Raw genomic sequence first — 19,681 nt, forward strand, 5'->3', positions numbered from 1 at the left:
ATGCATGCATGTATGTATGCATATGTGCATGTGTACACCAGTCCTGGGGTTTCAACTCAGGGCTTGGATGCTGCTTCTGAGCTGTTTTGTTTGAGGCTACTGTTCTACCACTTGACCTACAGCTATATTTCTGGCTTTGTTTTGGAGATAAGTGTCTCATGAACTTTCCTTCCTGGAATGGCTTTGAATCTCAGACTGCAATTCAGTAGGTGAGATTACAGGTGTGAGCCACTGTGCTCAATCAAGCTTGCTTTTTAAAAAACCCCCATTGAGTATCCTTTTTTTTTTCTTTTCTTTTCTTTTGCTGGTTCTGGTATTTGAAATCAGGGCCTGGGCATTGTCCTTGAGTGAATTTGCTCAAGGCTGGCACCCTACTATTTGAGACACAACACTTCTGACTTTGGGATTCATGCATTGTACCACTAAGCTACCTCCCCAGCTCCTCCTTCTCACTTCTTGTAGTGCCCAGAGTACTGAGTCTCTGTCTTTGTATTGATGCAGAGATTCCCCCTAGCTATGTAGTATAAGAGCACTAGGAACAGTATATAACATGCTTCAGTCTACAGCCTTGGGTATTTATTATTGGAGAGGGGGCTTGCATGCCCATGAGACCATAAACTCACCCAAATTCACTAAAGTTCCACATATTACTCATTATATTTGGCTTTCCTCTAGCCGTCCCCCCTCCTTTTCTCTTGGATCAAATTAACTTTTGACAGATGTTTGGAAAATCATCTTATCCTGTAATTCGTATTTATAAATCCTGTTGCTGCAGTGTGGTCCCCATTCTCTCTCTTCATTGAAGCCAGAAAATAATCTGGGAAAATGCCACATTTCCTGTTATGAGTTTGGAGGTTCTTGTCTTTTTAGCACAAGTTCTGAGCTTTTGAGAGTCATAATACTGGAAGATTGAAAGCCAAGCATGCTTTTTTTCATATGGATGTTTTAGATTCTTGAGAAGTAAACAGAAACAGCTTTAGGTTTGTTCTTACCAGGGGATTTGGAGTTCAACATTTTGTTATGTTTCAAAGTTGGAAAACTTGTTTTTACTATTCTCCTTTAGATTAGATTTATAATGAGGACATTCTTGACTTTCATTTTCTCCTGATAAATCAGTTTCAGTTTAGGCTATTCTTTTTTTATGTGAACCAGTGTTGGGGCTTGAACTCAGAGCCTGGGTGCTGTCCTTGAACTCTTCTGCTCTCTGCCACTTGAACGACAGCTCCACTCATTGCTTTTGGTAGTTAATTAGACTTAAGAGTCTCATGGGACTTCCTGGTTAGGCTGGCTTCAAACTGCACTCCTCACTTCTCAGCCCCTTATCTAGCAGTATTCTTTTACAAGCTACAGACCACTGCCATCAGCTCTCTTTCTACTCTTGCCAGTTAGCTTGCTATCACTACTCCCTACTCCTTTCTCTTCACTTCTGTTGGCTTCTCACACGTTCAGCAATTTGTATCCTCCTACCCACATTGGCTTAGTGAATTCTTTTCCAAGAGTGAATGAAGTCTGCTAGGATCATATTGTCCTTATCTGTTGTAAAAGACATTTCACTTTCTATATTCCTGTTATGGTGTGGAAATTGAAGTTTTTGAATCACATGTTCTTGGGAGTGTGTGATTATAATTGTGATTGCCTGCTGACCTGCGAACAAGAACCCTTTCTTTCCTGTTGACTCAAGTTTCAACAAAAGGAACTAATTTTAGCTTTCAAATCCTTACATTTTTGCTTCATAGCAGTCTTGCTATTTGCTCACTGCTTTTCACTGTTTGGAAAGAGGAAAAGCAAGTCTGCAGTCTTGGCCAAGTGAAGGGAATGCTTGCATTGAGCTCAGCATGTAGGAAGAGGTCTCACCTTCCCTCCTTAACAGCTCAGCATCTGGGCTTCATCAGAACTCAGGCCCAGCGTGTCCAGAGCTTGCTGATGCTTAGCAGAGATGCTTGCATGGTTTTCTCAGTTTAAACTTGGCTAACACTTAAAAGCGTATTAATGTCTAGGAATATGTACACATAGGCTCACAGACTGGCTGTTGATCATCAGGTAGCTATTTTAGGAGTATTCATACAAATAAATATTTTGTTTTTAAAAAGTGCATTCACTGTGTCTGAAAATGTGCCCAAGAAGAAGAATGAGCCATTGTTTTGTTTTCCCTACCCACCCTGAGTTCTTATTGTCTCTGGTGAGGTGGAAAAGGGTTTTATGCCCAGCTCACTTTGCATATGTGTAAAGCTCACTTACAGTTTGAAGTACAGAGCACTATGGAAAATGTTGGACTGCTTTCAGTGGAGCCCTTGAATTTGTTCTCCCAGCTTCCCTTGGGCCTTTTCTCCTTCCTGCATTGTACTAGATGTTTTAGGTTTCTCTGTAGTTTACATTTCCAGGACAAAGTTCTGTACAGCTGGATTTGGTATGAGTGCATGGGGATGGGTACATTCAAGGGGTGCAGGCTGAGCCTAGTTCTCTCCTCTCAGAATGTTCTCTCCGTTGTGTACCTTCATTTAGTCAAGGTTTCCAGTTTCCATTCCCCTTTTGAAGTCCGTTCAGACAAGTCACCCTGGACCATTTTTTGTTGTTGTTGTTTTGAAAATTGAAATTGCTTCTGATAGCAGCTGCCATAAACCCACTTTATTACTGTTTTTTGACATTTCTAAAATGTTGATAATGTTCTTTGTTTTCTTAAAACCAGTAGAAATTTACCTTTAGTAATTAATCATGTGTAGTCTTTCTGTAATTTGACTCTTTATGTTTAAACATCACATCCTTAACATTTTCTTATGCTAAAATATATCCTTGTCAGTATTAGCTTAGATACATTTCCATAGAAAGGCTTTTTAAAAATCCTATAATGTATCTCCTGTGTCCTATGTTTGCTATTCCTCTTTCATGTTCCATAATACCTGGCATTACATTTCCCTCATCTTTCATCCTATTATCCCATCAGAATCTTCATTCTGATTTTACATTTGCTCTCTTCTCTTTCCTAATCTGTGTAAAGGTGGGGAGAGTGTCTGTCTTTACTAGAATTTATCCCTATTGCTTATCACTATGCCTGCCATATAGCAATAATTTAGTATATAATTGTTGAATGAGTGGATGAAGCTTCTATAGCAGTAGATCAATGGAAGTTCTATTGGGATGTTCCATAGGCTTGTCAATTACTATAGCCTACTACTTAAAAATTCTAGTTCTTGGGGCTGGGAGTTTGGCCTAGTGGTTAAAGTGCTTGCCTAGCATGCATAAAGACCCGGGTTCTATTCCTCTGTACCACATACATAGAAAAAAGCCGGAAGTGGTGCTGAGGCTTAAGTGGTAAAGCTCTAGCCTTGAGAAAGTCCAAGGACAGTGCTCAGGCCCTGAGCTCAAGCCCAGGACTGGCAAAAAAACAAAAACAAAAATTCTAGTTCTTTCTGTCTTTGATTTCTGACCATTTCTGCCTAGGTACCTGTAATTTCTAAATTATTAAACTAAGATTGTTTTCTTGTCTGGTTTCCCATATCTTTATTCCATTGATTGAGTCGGTTATGAATTTTTTTTCTTTAATCCATTCTGTTCAGTTAGAACTGGACTCATTGAGTCCTTCTTTGAGATAACTGGTCTCCATCTCCATTGTCATAATCCAAGCTCAGGTCAGTATCCCCAAAGGGCCGATCACTTCAGTAGTTTTCTGGCAGACCCATGGACTCTGGTCTGTTTACATCTATTCTGTGTGCTCACCACTGCTTGATTAATCTTGTTAAAGCATACTTTCATTTTGTTTTTATTCCTTTGCTTTAAAACTGTGTCAAGTATATTTCCTACCTGTAATGCTAGCTATTTGGGAGGCAGAGATCAGGAAGATTGTAGTTCAATCTGGGCAAAAAAGTTTGTGAGACTCCCATCTCAACCAATAAAAAAGCTAAATGCCTATCACCCCAGCTATGTGGGAAGCATAAATAAGAGGATCGTAGTTCAGTTTAGCCTGAGCAAATAGTGGGATCCTGTTCAAAGATATTGATAATGTAAAGGGAGGGAGGCTTAAGTAGTAGCGAGCCTAGCAAGTATAAGACACTGAGTCCAAATCTTAGTATTGTCAAAATATTGTATAAATTGTCAGTTTCTGCTGGATGTGTTCAGTTCTCTTCTATTAGCCCACATTGAGTCCACTGTGTAGTACTTTTGCTTCTATTGTCCACATCTCACTCATCCCCTTCATTACCATTGCTATCCTTGAAGTTTGAGCTCTCAGTCTGTCTAGTATGTGGGGAATTTTTGTAATAGCCAACTAACTGGTATTTGGGCATTGTGCCTCCTCCAATTCATCATATCTGTCATTACCAAAGTAACCTTCTTTGAACAGCCCTGATCATTACCATACAGAGTCAGAAACCCTTTATGAGTCTTTGTTGCCGTAAGTTGTCTTCACCCTTCAGCATGGTATTCAGGCTGACTGTACATGGGACCTCCCAGCCTACTTCTTCAGCTCTCTCTCCCTTTCCTTTCCAGTCCCAGGCTCCACATCGTTTCCATATCACTGAGGCCAAACAAATTGAATCACTATTTAATTTTCTCTGAATGCAGCTGTGTTTCTTCGTGTCATACTTTGGGTAAAGGTATTCAGTCTGTATGAGGCTTTCCTGTCCAGGCATCTAGCCTCTCAGTGCTACTTAATCCATCCCAGTTCTGCCACGTCTACAGCCTTTCACATCCCTGCGCCTACTATGTGGAGTCTTTGTGATAGCTTTTTTTTCTAAAAATGTTTCTTATGACACCCGTACATTACTTGCTTTACTGGAATGTTCACTATCTTACATGCTTGATGGGGTGGTGAGGAGCCATTACCTAACATCTTCTTTGTGTTAAGTGTGCAGTGAACACCAAAATGAATATATATGTGTGAGTAACACTGTGGGTTTCACAATTAATTCTTTTACCAAGTAAGTTATTTCCATATAACTTTGGTAGTTTTAATGAACAGTTATGACTGTTGGATTAGCTAAACACCCTCAAAATGGACTGACAGGACCATGTTTTTGACTTACCTAGTAAGTCTAGTACAGGGATAAACAAACCAAAGGTTGGCATATGCTTTTATATGCTTTTATGTTTCAAAAGAAATTGAAAGAAAAAGCAAAGACTATGTCACAGAGGTGACAAATGACCCACAAAGCCAAAAATACTATCTGTCCCTTTATGGAAATAGTTTCCCAGCCACTGATCTGGAAATACACCTGATTTGTCTGGAATTACTGTGCTTGTTGGAGATGGAAATTATCTGTTTCCCTAAACTGTTTAACAGGCTCTCACCAGACAGGCGACTCTTCTCTTCCTTGAAAAAGAATTGTCAGGCCTGGGTTTCAGAGGAGTTTGAGTGACAAGTGAGCCTTTTCTGGGCTCTTTTGCCCTTGCTGTATCTCACACAGATAACCAGATACAAATGAGTTGTTTCTTTCCATTATAATCCTTTGTCAGAGCTCTGTCAGGATGGCATATCTGGTCCTTAGATGTGGTTCAGAACAAGGCACTTAGCATATTTCAAGAATGTTAATTGCTAAGCGAGGGAGGGTTTAATACTGTCCTTAAGTTGCCTTAAGTGTACATGGCCTCAGAATTTGACAATTGTGGAAAGGACTACAGGATCATCAAGTAAATCGCAGCCATTGAAAACATGGGCAAGGAGCCAGACTGCATGGCTCTCCCACTAATCCGCCCTGGCTCAGTTTCCTCACCTTGAAAGTGGGGCTAATAATAGGACCCTCTTCACAGGCTGCGTGAGTGTTCAGTCCTGGAACAGAATAACAGACTGCATGAGGACCACAGTACTGCCTGTGATGCTGGGGATGCTCAGAAACACCACTGTTCATTGCAGTGTTTGTTTTGGTAGTAGTCTCAGTTTATAATTTAAGAAATGGAGGGCACAGGGTTCTAGGCTGGCTGCTCTTTAGGAAGGTGACTGGTGGTATGTACTCAAGTCTGATTTTAGACTTTCTTTTCTTTTTCTTTTCTTTTTTTTGCCAGTCCTGGGCTTGAGCTCAGGGCCTGAGCCCTGTCCTTGGATTTTCTCAAGGCTAGAGCTCTACCACTTGAGCCTCAGCACCACTTCCAGCTTTTTTCTATGTATGTGGTACCGAGGAATCGAACACGGGTCTTCATGCATGCTAGGCAAGCACTCTACCACTAGGCCAAACTCCCGGCCCCTGATTTTAGACTTTCTATCGAATGTTCCTTCCCTGTTCTCTCTTGGGTTGCTTTCTGTTGTACTAATAGAGTTAGGTAGTATTTTAATAGAGAAAAAGATTTGGTAACATTTTTCCCCCAGTCCTTCTTCTTCTTCCTTCTCCTTCTCCTTCTCCTTCTTTTTTGTGGGTCATGGGGCTTGAACTCTTGGCCTATACACTGTGAACTCTAGGCCTATACACTGTTCCTGAGCTCTTTAGCTCAAGGCTACCGCCCTACCCCTGGGCTTGGTTGTCCCTGAGCTCTTCAGCTCAGGTACCCTTGAGCTACAGCCCCACCCTCCATTTTCTAGTGATTAATTGGAGATAAGAGTCTCATGGATTTTGTGCCGGGCTAGCTTTGAATAGGGATCCTCAGATCCCTGCCTCCTGAGTAACTAGGATTACAGGCATGAGCCAGTGCCCTGCTGCTTCTACTATCTTGTCATTTAGATTTTGTAGCCATTAAGTAGAATAGCCCTCAGAATTTATAATGTGTTTTATAGTCATCTCTCCTAATTGGGGTGAAATTCATGTTATATAAATGTAACATTAGTATATTCAAGTTACATAAGTGTAACACAAGTATTATTCTGTGCCATTGGGTCCATTTACAAGATTGTACAGGAACCCCTCTATCATGTTTCAAAGCATAATTATTACCCTAAGCAAGATTTTGTACCCATTCAGAATCACTCCATCTTGCCTTCCAACAACACTTTGTAAAACATCATTTTTCTCCTTTCCAATTCCTGGAGTTTGAACTCGGCCTGGGCCCTTTCCCTGAGCTTCTTTTGTTCAAGCTAGCATTCTACCACTAGACACAGCTCCACTTCTGGCTTTTTCTAAGTCATTGATTAGAGATAAGAGTCTTGCCAACTTACTTTGAAACTGCCATCATCTAATCTCAGCTACCTAGTAGTTATGAACTTGGCCTATCAACCTACTTTCTGTCTCTATCAATAGGTATTTCACATAATTGGAATCATACAATACATGGTCTTTTTTTGTCTTCTTGCATTTAGCATATGTGGCTTTTATCATTATTTTGTTCCTTTTTAGGACTGAGTACTGTTCCAGTATGTGCATATATTGTGGTTTACCTATTTGATGAACATTTGAGTTGTTCTTCCGTTTGACTACTGTGAACTCTGCTACTGTTGTAACATTTGCAGACAAGTATTTGCTTGAATGTCTGTTTTCAGTTTTTTGGGGGTATAAAATTGCTGTGTGACATTACAATTTTATGTTTTGACTTTTTAAGGAATTGGTAAAAAGTGACTTACCATTTCACATTTTAACATTAATATATGAGAGTTCTAATTTTTCCTCTTCTTTGCCAACATGTGTTTCTGTTTAGTATGATTATTGCTTTTATTATAGCCATAGTAAATACGGTGACATAAAACAATGTTTCATTGTAGTTTGATTTACATTTCTTTAGTGACTAGTGGTGGTGAGTATCTTTTTTGTGTGCTTTCTGGCCACTGGTATATTGTTTTTGGAGAAATATCTCTTTTACTTCTTTGCCCTTTACAATTGGGTTGTCTTGGCTGGGCCCTGGTGGCATACATCTGTATAGCAAGGTAGGCAGTTGAGATCTAGGGATTATGACTGGAAGCCAGTCTAGGCAGACAAATCTGAGAGATCCTTATCTCCACTCAACAAAGTGCCAGAAGTGGAGAGGTGTGGTTCAAGTGGAGAGTACCAGCTTTGAGCAAGAAAAGATTAAGGGAGAATGTGAGGCCCTGCGTTTAAGCCCCAGGACTGGCATATGCATTTGTGTGTGTGTGTGTGTGTGTGTGTGTGTGTGTGTGTGTGTGTGTGTGTGTGCATGCGCATGCATGCGTGCGTGCGCATGTGCTCACATACACACAGTGGGCTTTTTTTTTGAGTGGGGGCATGGTTGAACTCAGGGCCTTATGCTTGCAGAGCAGGTACCTTACTAGGTGAGCCATGCCCTCAGAAGCTATTTTTTCTTTTTTTGTTGTTATGAGTACTTTCTGTGTTTTTAATATTTGGACTGGTCAGATATATGATTTAAGAAATATTTTCTATTTGAAAGTTAATTGTCCACTATAAAGTGACCTATTATGCCCCCAAACTTAATTTTAGTGATGTTCAACTTAATGTAATTCACATGCCTTGGATGTTATAGCTAAGAATCCACTTGGAATTTGAGGCTATATAGTTTATACCTGTATTTTTTTCTACTTGTTTTTTTTGGGGGGGGGGTTGTTGTTATTTGTTTCTTTTACTACGTGTATCAAGCTCTTTGTATAGTGTAGGCTGGTCTTGATCTCATGACCCGCTGACTTCAGTTTCCTTAGTGCTAGGAGGCATATACATGTACTACCAACCCTGGTGAGTTTTTAAGCTTTATAGGTCTTTAATTTCTTTTGAGATATTTTTACTATATATTGTTAGAAGGGACTTGTGTCTTCTTCCCTTTGCCTTTTTGTTTCTCTGAGTTCAGTTGTTTTATGTTTCTGTGTGGCACTTGGATTTCCTTTTCTCCAGGAAAATGTTACAAATGATGGGAGATGTAGTTGAAACATTAATACTCTTTGATCATATAATGTGTTAAAAAAGAGACTTGTTAAGTTTTCTTGGAGAGTTCACTATAGTTTATAATGTGAAGCATTGTTTCTGTGGGAAAATGTGAGGAAAATTATTTTATATTTATTGGTTCAAAAGGTTAGATTTCTGTGTCAATGAAAATTATTCTTTTAGTAATCTTTAAAATTTTAAATTCATTCAGGAAGTTATGAATTATCTGTGTGTGTGCCTGTGCGTGCGTGTGTGTGTGTGTGTGTGTGTGTGTGTTTGTGTGTGACTGGAGATTAAACTCAGGGCTTGATGTTTGCTAGGAGGCCCTCTGTCATTTAAGCTGTGCCTCTAACCCTTTATGCCTGGGCTCCCATCCTTCTGCTGTGCTTCCTCATACTTCTTCATATTGCTGAGGGTGACAGAGTGCACCATTGTGCTCAGCTATAGGTTCAGATGGAGTCTCAAAAACTTATGCTTAGAGGGGGAGGGAAATGGGGGCAAAAACACGAGAAGGGGTATCAATGTGTGTGAAGTAATGCTCCTTCTATCTGGCAAACATAACTGTAATCCCTCTATTAATTTCAATTAAAAACAAAGCAGAAAAAAAAAACCAAAATAAAACCTTTATGCTTGGTCTAGTATGGAACCTTGATCCTTTGATTGCCACCTCCCAAATACCTAGGATTACAGGCTTGAGCCACCATGCCTACATTTTAAGTGAAAAGAAAAAAAAAATATATGCACACTCCAAGTTCTGGGGCTTGAACTCAGTGCCTGAGTACTGTCCCTGTGCTTTTGTGCTCAATGCTAGCACTTGAGCCACAGCTTCACTTCTGGCTTTTTGGTAGTTCACTGGGGATAAGAGTTTCATAGACTTTCTTGCCTTTTCTAACTTGGAACTGTGATCCTCAGATCTCAGTCTCCTGAGTAGGATTACAGGTATGAGCCCAGCTTAAGTAATGTTTTTAAGTGCAAAACATGGTATGCGCAAATATTTTGTTTTCAATGATTGCTTTCTTGATCAATATCTTCCAGGGTCATTCAAATGCTCAGAAGAATATTCTTCAGGTGGATCAGAACTGTGTACGCAATTCTTACGATGTCTTTTCTTTACTAAGGTAAGCAGCTGCATACAGTCTCCCTGAATTCTAAAGAATTCACCCTATAAGTTTGTGACATTTCATTGTGGAAGAATGTATTAGAAGTTGTTACCCAGGCTTAACATTTTCTAGTGAAAGCTTCATAAGTTGTCTAGCTGTAATGATTTAAGTTTATCTCTTTCACAAAGCATTTGAAAAGCCATTTCTTTTCCTTGAACAATGGGACAGAGGAGCTATAAGTCAGGTCTTTTTTTCTTTCCTCCTCCTCTTCCTTCTTCTTCTCATCCTTCCATTTTTTCCCCCTTCCAGTACTAGGGCTTGAACTCCAGTATTTCTCGTTCTTGCTTGGGCTTTTTTGCTTAACAAGGACACTTTACCACTTGAGCCACTCCTCTAATTTCAGTTTTTTGCTGATTAATTGGTGATAAGAAATTTATGGACTTTTCTGCTTTGGCTGACTTAAAACTTTCATCCTCAGATCTCAGCCTCCTGAATAGCTAAGATTCCAGGCCAACAGTGCCTGGCTAAAAATCCATGATCTTTTTTTTTTTTTTTTGCCAGTCCTGGGCTTGAGCTCAGGGCCTGAGCACTGTCCTTGGACTTTCTCAAGGCTAGAGCTCTACCACTTGAGCCTCAGCATCTCTTCCGGCTTTTTTTTTTGTATGTATGTGGTACCAAGGAATCGAACCCGGGTCTTCGTGCATGCTAGGCAAGCACTTTAACCACTAGGCCAAACTCCCGGCCCCAAGTCCATGATCTTAAAACAGAGACATATCTACAGGCTGATCTTCTGGACTGCAAAGAGAAGCAGTATTTATACTCATCAAAAAAAAAAGTGCCACTACAAAAGCCCATCAAGGGCCTAGACATACCTAGGGTTCCAACCCATAGCTCATCTCAAAGATTCATGCTGGGCAAGCCAAATAAGCTTTGTAAGAATCTGATTCTCATAGGTTTTAAATTCTTCCACTGTATGTGTTTTATAATTTTTAGGCTTAAATTTGAAAGCTTATAAATTGTCGCTTTAATTTTACATATGATAGATCATCTAAGCTATTTTTCCAGGGGTAAGCTACTGAAGTAAATGCATCTCAAAATTATCAGTAACTCAACCTTTGCTTATCCTGCTTCACAGATTGTCATTGAAATTTGCTTTTGCACGTATTTTTTTTAATGTTTATACGCATACCACAAATTTCAGGCTATTAGATATTTTCTATATAGCTTTAAAGATGATTGCAGAAGGATGTTTGAAGAATGATTATTTAACAAACATTAGAAAGTTGTGAAATTTGTATTGAACTCTTCCTTATGATCTAATTTGTGTCACTTGGATCCTATTCACTACTTCTAATTTTTAAAAATTACCTTCTAAGTCATTGTACAAAGAGGATTCAATTTAGCATGTCACTTTAGGAGTACAATAATTTTTTTTTTTTGGCCAGTCTTAGGGCAGTATCCCTGAGTCGGTGGCGGCTCCTCCTCCTCCTCCTCCTCCTCCTCCTCCTCCCTCTCCCTCTTCCTCCTTCTACCTCTCCCTCTCCCTCTCTCTTCCTCTTCCTCCTCCTCCTCTTCCTTCTTTCTTCTTCTTCTGGCTTAAACTTTGGGCCTGGGTGCTTTCCCTGAGCTCTTCAGTTCAAGGCTGGCACTCTACCACTTGAACACAATGCCACTTCTAGTTTTCTAGTAGTTGGTTGGAGATAAGTATCTCATGGACTTTGGTGCCCTGATTGGCTTTGAACCGTGATTCTCACATTTCAGCCTCTTAAGTAGCTAGGATTACAGGTGTGATCACCAGCACCTGGCCCTGAGCTTCTTTTGCTTAAGGCTAGGCCTCTACTACTTGAACCACAGTGCTATTTCTGGCATTTTCTGTTTATGTGGTACTGAGGAATGGAACCCAGGGCTTCATGCATGCTAGGTAAGCACTCTACCTCTAAGTTACAGTCTCAGTCCTACAATATGTCTCGATCAATGAACCCTTTCCATCTGTCTACATTACTCTCAAGAAACAATATTTTTTTGGTTGGGGAGTGTTGTAAGACTTGAGCTCAGGGCTGTCCCTGAGCCTCTTTGTGCTCAAGGGTAATGCTCTACCACTTGAGCCCTAACACCACTTCCAGTTTTTGAATATTTCATTGGAGATAAGAGTATCAGAAATACTTTTCTTCCTGGGCTGTGTTTGAACTTCAGTCCTTAGAAAATCTTAGTCTCTTTTATAGCTAGGATTACAGATGTGAGCCACCAACATACAGCAAGAGTGATTTTGTAAAGAATTATATTAAATGTTTATTTTGTGCCAGACACTTAAGAATTTTAATAAACAGTAACTTTTAATCTTGAGGACAAAGACTAAATGCTATTAATACTCCACATTTTTATTACTATCTTTAAGTAGGTGTATAAAGGGGTTGCCATTTAACAAACTAGTTGATCAGTTTCACCCCTTTAACATTCTCACCCATCTTCCCCATTCTACCTTCCCTCACTCTTCTTAGTTTTGTAGAATATATATTGTTTTGATTTTTTTGCAACATTCTCCTTCTCTTTTTCCTCTTCATTTGTCTACCTCTTTCTCCTTGATGTACCCCTTTTGAGTACCAGATTCTTGCTTTTCTGAAGAGTTAAAAGATTTGAGTTCTTCCTTGGATCTACTGTATTTCAGTTAATACATTTGTTAGTATGTGCATAGTACCCAACATATTTACTTATTAGTGTGTATATGAAATCTAGCTTCCACATAAAAGGAGAACATGCATCCTTAGTCTCTCTAGGCCTGACTTACGTCACTTAATGTAATTTTTTCCAGGTCTTTTCCTTTCTTTACAAATGGTACAATATCATTCTTTCTAATGGATGAGTAAACTTCCATTGTGTATGTATACCACATGTTTTACACCCTTTTGTTCATCTGGGCTGATTCTATACCTTCGCTATGGTGAATAATGATGGAACAAACATGATTGTGATGATGGCTTTACTGTATCCTGATTTGTGATCTTTTGGGTAAATGCCTAGAAGTGATATTGTTGGGTCATAGGATAGTTCCATGTTTAAGTTTTTGAGGAACCACCACACTTCTTTTGAGAAGACCCTTTTTAGCTCATTAGCCCATGTTATTAATTGGTTCTTTGACTTTTGACTGAAGTAATGGCTTGTAATTGATAACTTTTGATTCATATTTTAGGCATGTCTTTACCTTGATTGTTTAGACTATGTAACAAAGCAATTAGGGTTTCCTTATTACAGGGTGGCCATACAAGGCACAAGTTGTGAATATGAACGCTTGTTTTTGAGCTTATTTAGTTTGGGTTATACTGAGTTTTAAGTATTGCAAAGAGCAATGTATAGAAATACTTTGAAATGTGAATAAGCTATTAATTTATCTTGACCTCTTTTTTTCCCTCTCAGTAAAATGAGGATAAGATGTGATTATTTTAAAGATGTTTTCTAAGTGGAAGATTGCATGATCCTTTTGGAGAAATAGTAGAATTAGAAGAAAGAAAAAAAACTCAAGGTCTAAGAGAGGACTGAGGATAGTGGAGATTGGAGAAGCTAAGAAGCTGGTTTGTGAAGGATGTGAAGGGAGAACGCTGACATATTCAGGAGAAAAGGAGCCGAGCAGAAGTTGTGGGTTTTGTGAGTGCGAGGCACACTGATCAGCTGGATGCCGGTAGTTTTCCCTCTTAAAATTCACGTAATGGCTCTGATTTCTTCAAGGAAATGGAAACAGTGATGTTAAAATTTTGGGAAATTCACAAGCATTTTCACAATTATTCTCTTAGAAACTTCTGTTTACTATCAGGGCTTAAGCTTTGCCTTTGTCTTGAGCTGAGGTTGCCAGGTGGTAAATGACTTATTTTTTGAAGGCACAAGGCAAATTAGAACCAGATTGGAGACTGGATTGAAAAGTTTCTGGCAAGAATGCTTAGGAGTCCTTTTCATAGTGTTATTTTTCTTGCCTGGTGGTTATAGTACTTATAACATAGGAACTGAGGGAATTTTCTTAGCACAGTGACTTCCAAAAATGTGAAAGCATCAGGCATTGTGGATGAACTTCCAGTCCTTTCATGTGGTAGTCGAGGAATTACTGAGCATTGATCTTGCAGGAATTTGATTCTTAGAGTATGATTTCTAGATCACCTTCCAGATTTCCCCAGAATAGAAATAATTCAGACTGCCTTTAAATGGTGGCTTGTTGCACAACTCATTTATAGATATAAACACAGGCACACTTTTTCTTAACCATCACAAGTGCCTGTTTATCAACCAAATAACCTGAACCCATAGAGTTAATCCTTGATACTTTAAATTGCACTTGTCAATATTAGAGGAACCCGCTTTCTTCATCTTTCAGACATAAGGAACTAGTCCCTCCCACCCCCAAAAAAATCTGCTTTACTGACAGCTTTGCTTTTCCTGTAGCTTTTGCCATAACAAATTTGAAGTGCCTGCTGGGAAACCTGTGTGCCTATCAATCACTGTGCTCTGTGGTTCACGTTTCCTCTCCCTCAGGCATATTGTCTCTGGATGAGGACAGTTACAAATGTATACATTTTCTTTTCCTGATCTTTCTTGGCTTATAAAATTATAGCTAATTGGTCTGTAATTATATTTGAAAACATAGCCTGAATTCTTTAGTATTACTTAGCTCTAAAATTGTCAGAGCTGGTTGGAGTCAAGATGAGAATCGAGGCCTCTGGATTATTTGCTTTGAGATTATATTCTAGTTAATTTTTACCGGAGCATTAGGTCCCCAGGATGCATATTTCCTCTACAGTTTTGTTTGTGAGAATCACAGAAGAAAAAAAAAGAGGAAATCTTGATGGAAGCAAGGACTTTGGAGCATCTAAAACCTGGACATTAAGCTCCTTCAGATGGACTTGTTTTACTGTTTTGCAGCAAAACAGTGATTTGAGATTCAGTTGTTGTCTTGTGATTCAGAGCTGAGAATTTAGGATAGTTTCACGGTTGCCAAACTATTAGCACCTCTTTGCAAATTTACATTAAGTATGTAATAGTAAAATTAAAAATTTGCAAATTAAAAGTTTATTTTTAGGTAAGCAGACATTTAATTATTTAATCCTTTAATTATTGTTATATTTGATGCTTTAGGATGTTCACCACAAGGTGTCAATGTTGCTCCTTAACTGGCATTGGAAGAGTCATTTAGTTTACAATTTTGAGATGAGAAAAGAAGAGAACTTGAATGGAGCATAAAGGAGTCTTCCAAAGAGCTATAAATATAAAATAAGCACTTATTTTTAGAAGCTGCGTTTAAAAATATTGTTCCCTCCAGTTTGAAGAATATAGACTGATTAGATAATTGCTTTTAATTATGGTTCCCCTCACCCCCTTTGTTTTGAAACGTTTGTGAGAGATAGGGAGTAATTAAATGATTATGAGGAGAGGAATGGCAAGGTAAGGCTTGCAATGTAGAAGTCTAACTATTGTGCCAATGTGAGATAGTCCTGGAGCCGACACTGGAGGCAACAGAGTCATCTCTGACCCTGCCTGTTCTCTTCCATTGACAACTTGTGTTAGGTATTGTGTGAAAATACTCTCTTTTCCCCCTTTCCTAGCTTCTAAAAGGTATGAGTAGTAAGACAGGTGATAATCACTCTGGTTTTCTTCCTCAGTACTTACTGCTTTTCTTTTCTCCTTTTGAAATGTCTTGCTTTGTCTGTAGGCTTCAGTTCGTTTTCTAGTTTCTAGTCCTAAAATATCATGTGCAAGCAAAATGGGAATCTAGACTTTGGGCTAATTCCTTAACCCAGCCTAGTCTTACAAAATAACATGGGGATAACACTTTTCTCATTTTACTGAGAGTATTGTGAGAAATAAATAAGGTGGATTATTAGCAGTGTCTTAGGACAGTTACAGGCATATTATTCAAGAAGAGATTTCTTCTTTGGTTTCATTTCCCTTCATTTGGAGTTAATTTTCTCTTCTACAAAAGATAGTTTCTGCTGGGCACGGTTGCTCACTCCTATAATCCTAGTTACCCAGGAGGCTGAGATCTGAGGGTTGAGGTTTTTTTTTTTTTTTTTTTTTTGTGCCAGTCCTGGGCTTGAACTCAGGGTTTGAGCACTGTCCTTGGACTTTCTCAAGGCTAGAGCTCTACCACTTGAGCCTCAGCACCACTTCCGGCTTTTTTCTATATATGTGGAACCAAGGAATCGAACCCGGGTCTTCATGCATGCTAGGCAAGCACTTTAACCACTAGGCCAAACTCCCGGCCCAAAGATTATAAGACTTTTTTTTTTTTTGCCAGTCCTGGGCTTGAGCTCAGGGCCTGAGCACTGTCCTTGGACTTTCTCAAGGCTAGAGCTCTACCACTTGAGCCTCAGCACTACTTCTGGCTTTTTTCTATATATGTGGTACCAAGGAATCGAACCCGGGTCTTCATGTATGCTAGGCAAGCACTTGAACCACTAGGCCAAACTCCCGGCCCTGAGGGTTGATGTTTAAAGCCAGCCTGGGCACTAAAGTCCATGAGATTCTTAATCTCCAATTGACCACTAGAAAACTGGAAGTGGCACTGTGACTCAAGTGGTAGGGACAGTGTCCAGGCCCAGAGTTCAAGCCTCACTACCGACAAAAAAAAAAAAAAAATTCCTTATTAGCGACTCGGCTTTTCAGCTTGATTTCCAATTGTCTTCTTGCTGTTCTAATGTTTATTGCCTCTGCTATCAAAATTACCTTTATTCATCTCAGTCATAGGTCAGTAATTTTTGGAAGCCTGCTCTATTTTTAAGGATTCTTCTGCATTACCAGTATTTCTGGCTCCTGCCTCTTTTTGATTTCTGGTGTGTATTTTCTAGTGGCCCCTGGGAAAATTGTATTTCCTCATCCTGGAGGAGTCTCAGCTCTGTTCCCACTATGGCCAGAGCCATACTCATTGGCTTAATCTACTTATCCCTTCTCATCCCCCTTCTTCCCCTTGTCCTCTTCCTTCCTTCTCCCTCTTCTTCCCTCTTCCCTCTTCCTCCTCCTCCTCCTCCTCCTCCTCCTCCTCCTCCTCCTCCTCCTCCTCCTCCTCCTCCTCCTCCTCTTTCATTAGCACCAAGCTCTAGCAATTGTAGTTATTTCTCTCTCTCTGTGTGTGTGTGTGTGTGTGTGTGTGTGTGTGTGTGTGTGTGTGTGTGTGTTTCTTTCTTAGGTGTCTTCCTTCAGAGATGCATTTAGATAGTTATGGCTGCTCTTCTCTGTTTTTACCACCTTTTTTTTTGCCAGTCGTGGGGCTTGAACTCAGGGCCTGGGCACTGTCCTTGGGTTTTTCTCAAGGCTAACACTCTACCACTTGAGCCACAGCCCCACTTCTGACTTTTTTCTGTGTATGTGATATCAAGGCATTGAACCTGGGGCTTCGTGCATGCTAGGCAAGCACACTGGGCCATGCTCCTGGCCTATACTGTTTTTTGACCTCCTAAGTAGTTTCTACTTCCAGTTTTTCTTGTGTACAGTTAGTAGTTATGGTTCATATAGCAGTTACCTTGTGCCAGGAATTACTATAAATGCTATGCAGTGCTTTACTCTTATGCCCCACAGCATCAATGTGTGAAAGAAATATTCTTTCCAGTTACAAATGAGAATATTGAGGCTCCAAAATTGACATAGAGTGAGAGCCCAGACAGCATAGCTCCATACCCCATTTTCTTAATCCGTTGATTTTATAGTTTTATAGTCAATGCTGAGTACCACATTAGTTCTGCTCATCTGCTGTATTGCTTGCTTCTCAGTGGCCCATCTTTTAAACAGTTGCATCAGTCTGGTCATTTGTTGGTGTTAGAAATCTTTGAGCTTCATTTCAGAATTGTATTATTCAAAGGACATTGTTCAAAATATCCCCATGGGAACTGTCATCCCGTTTCAAGTTCCTGCCTTCTCTCAACCTGTGCGATGAATAGCTAGTGTTTATGGAGCATAGGTGTGTCATAATGATTAAGTAGATAGTAAATGTTTGCATTATCAAATTCATCTATTCTAAAAGTTGCAGAGAGCATTATTATTTTTGGTTACATGTATTTCTGTTTGCATCTGGCAAACTGAGAATTGCAAAAAATTTCTAGACTTTTCTATAAAAAATGTTGACAGAGCTGTCAGATCTGTGAGCTTTCAGCCGGCTCTGTCACTTTCTATGTCATCCAGTGAGATTTTCAGGGGGTTGTAACTTTTAATTTGATGCTTTATAGATAGTTTTTCTTTTTTTCTTCTTTTTCTGAGAGAACTTGATTTGGCAGTCTGCAAGCAAATTTCTTTCTTTAGTTTCATAGAAAATACTTTCACTTTTAATTTTCTGTTTGAAAAGGAACATGTTCAACAAGTAAAGTTTTCTTTGTGGCAGTGTTAGGAAAAAGAGAGGGTGAATATGCAAGAGTTTTAACTATATTTGCAATCTTTAAGTTTCAGTATAATAATCTACTTTGAGGGAACAGTTTTATTTCGTTATCTCTTTTCTACACTTTCTCAGGTAGCAATTGAAACTATAGACAGCCAAGAGCCCATGATAAGCAGTTGTCACAACATTTATAGAGCTAAATACGCACGTTGTATTCATCACAGAGACCAGGTTCTTACCTGGTATTTATTTGCCTATTTTAACTAAGTAAGGAAAGCGATTAGGAGGGTTACTATTAAGATAAACTTACTGACAGCAAGGAGTAGCTTGTTCTATCTAACACAGTCTCATTCTGGAGTATGGCTTTGTGATGATTCCTAGTAGCTATCAGCTGGTTTTATCTTTCTGTTGACTGAATTCTTTTTTTTTTTTTTTTGCCAGTCCGGGGCTTGAGCTCAGAGCCTGAGCCCTGTCCTTGGACTTTCTCAAGGCTACAGCTCTGCCACTTGAGCCTCAGCACCACTTCTGGCTTTTTCTACGTATGTGGTACCAAGGAATCAAACCCCAGTCTTCATGCATGCTAGGCAAGCACTGTGCCACTAGGCCAAACTCCCGGCCCTTGACTGAATTCTTAAATAGACTTGCCTCACTCTTCTGTGTCAGAGGAGTTGAGAGGCAGATTAGAGAGCACAGCTAGCTATGTCCTGTGTGGGAGCCATCATCTTTGCCCAAGCCCATCTCCAGTTTGTGTTCTACATTCAAGCTAGTTATGAGAAGCATTGACAAGTGTTCTCACTCATGCTATCTGCACTTAACAGATGAGGAAACCAAGGAATAGATGTGAAAAGACTTGCTTCGGAGCTGTTTTTGAAATACAAATTTGTTTTTTATGTTTAATATATCTATAATTGTATACAGCAGTATGAATGAGGACATACATATACATATATATATATACTTATTATTATGATGTTTTTACTTCAGGTCAGTAAAATCTCAGAAGTGGAGAAAATTCATTAATATTTTGTTAATTTTGGTTTTTGATTTTTAAATATAATTTTACTGCTACTAAAGAGTTTCACAGAGGTGTTATAATTCATTTAATAAATCAGGCCATGGGTATAATTTTTTTTGGACATTGTCATCCTTTCCTTTCCTTTCCGTTCCTCCAGTTGCCCCTCCTTCTCTGCTCACTAGTTGCATAGTTCATATTTTAAGTAGTGTATATAGTAATTTTTTCTATTCATTGTAAGCTTTTATTAGGCATGGATGATAAATATTTTGAAATACCTTTCTGCTAGCAATATTGTGGCTTTTCTTTAAATTTTAACTTAAACTAATAAGTCATATACATTTCCTGGTATTTTATTACTGATTAGCTATAGATTATTCTTGATTATTACTGTAAGTGACAATAATATATAGTATGTCTTGTAGTTTTCTTGGGGGTGAGGTTAGTAGTTTTTCTCTGAAGACCTTGAAATTAAATTCTAAAAATT

General features: G+C 39.1%; 1 protein-coding gene across 3 annotated transcripts in view; it reads left to right on the top strand.

Moving 5' to 3' along the window:
* The window catches only part of Uvrag (UV radiation resistance associated), a 300,747-nt gene that overhangs the window by 74,540 nt on the left and 206,526 nt on the right, over window positions 1-19,681 (top strand). For all 3 annotated transcript variants that reach the window (XM_090348443.1, XM_090348440.1, XM_090348441.1), the window contains one exon: window positions 9,777-9,859. In XM_090348443.1, the coding sequence (XP_090204569.1) occupies window positions 9,777-9,859 (83 nt within the window). The remainder of the gene's footprint in view (window positions 1-9,776; window positions 9,860-19,681) is intronic.

This window comes from Megascapheus bottae, chromosome 16 (genome assembly GCF_031878675.1).
Source record: "Megascapheus bottae isolate mThoBot1 chromosome 16, mThoBot2.hap1, whole genome shotgun sequence".
Classification (NCBI taxonomy): domain Eukaryota; kingdom Metazoa; phylum Chordata; class Mammalia; order Rodentia; family Geomyidae; genus Megascapheus; species Megascapheus bottae.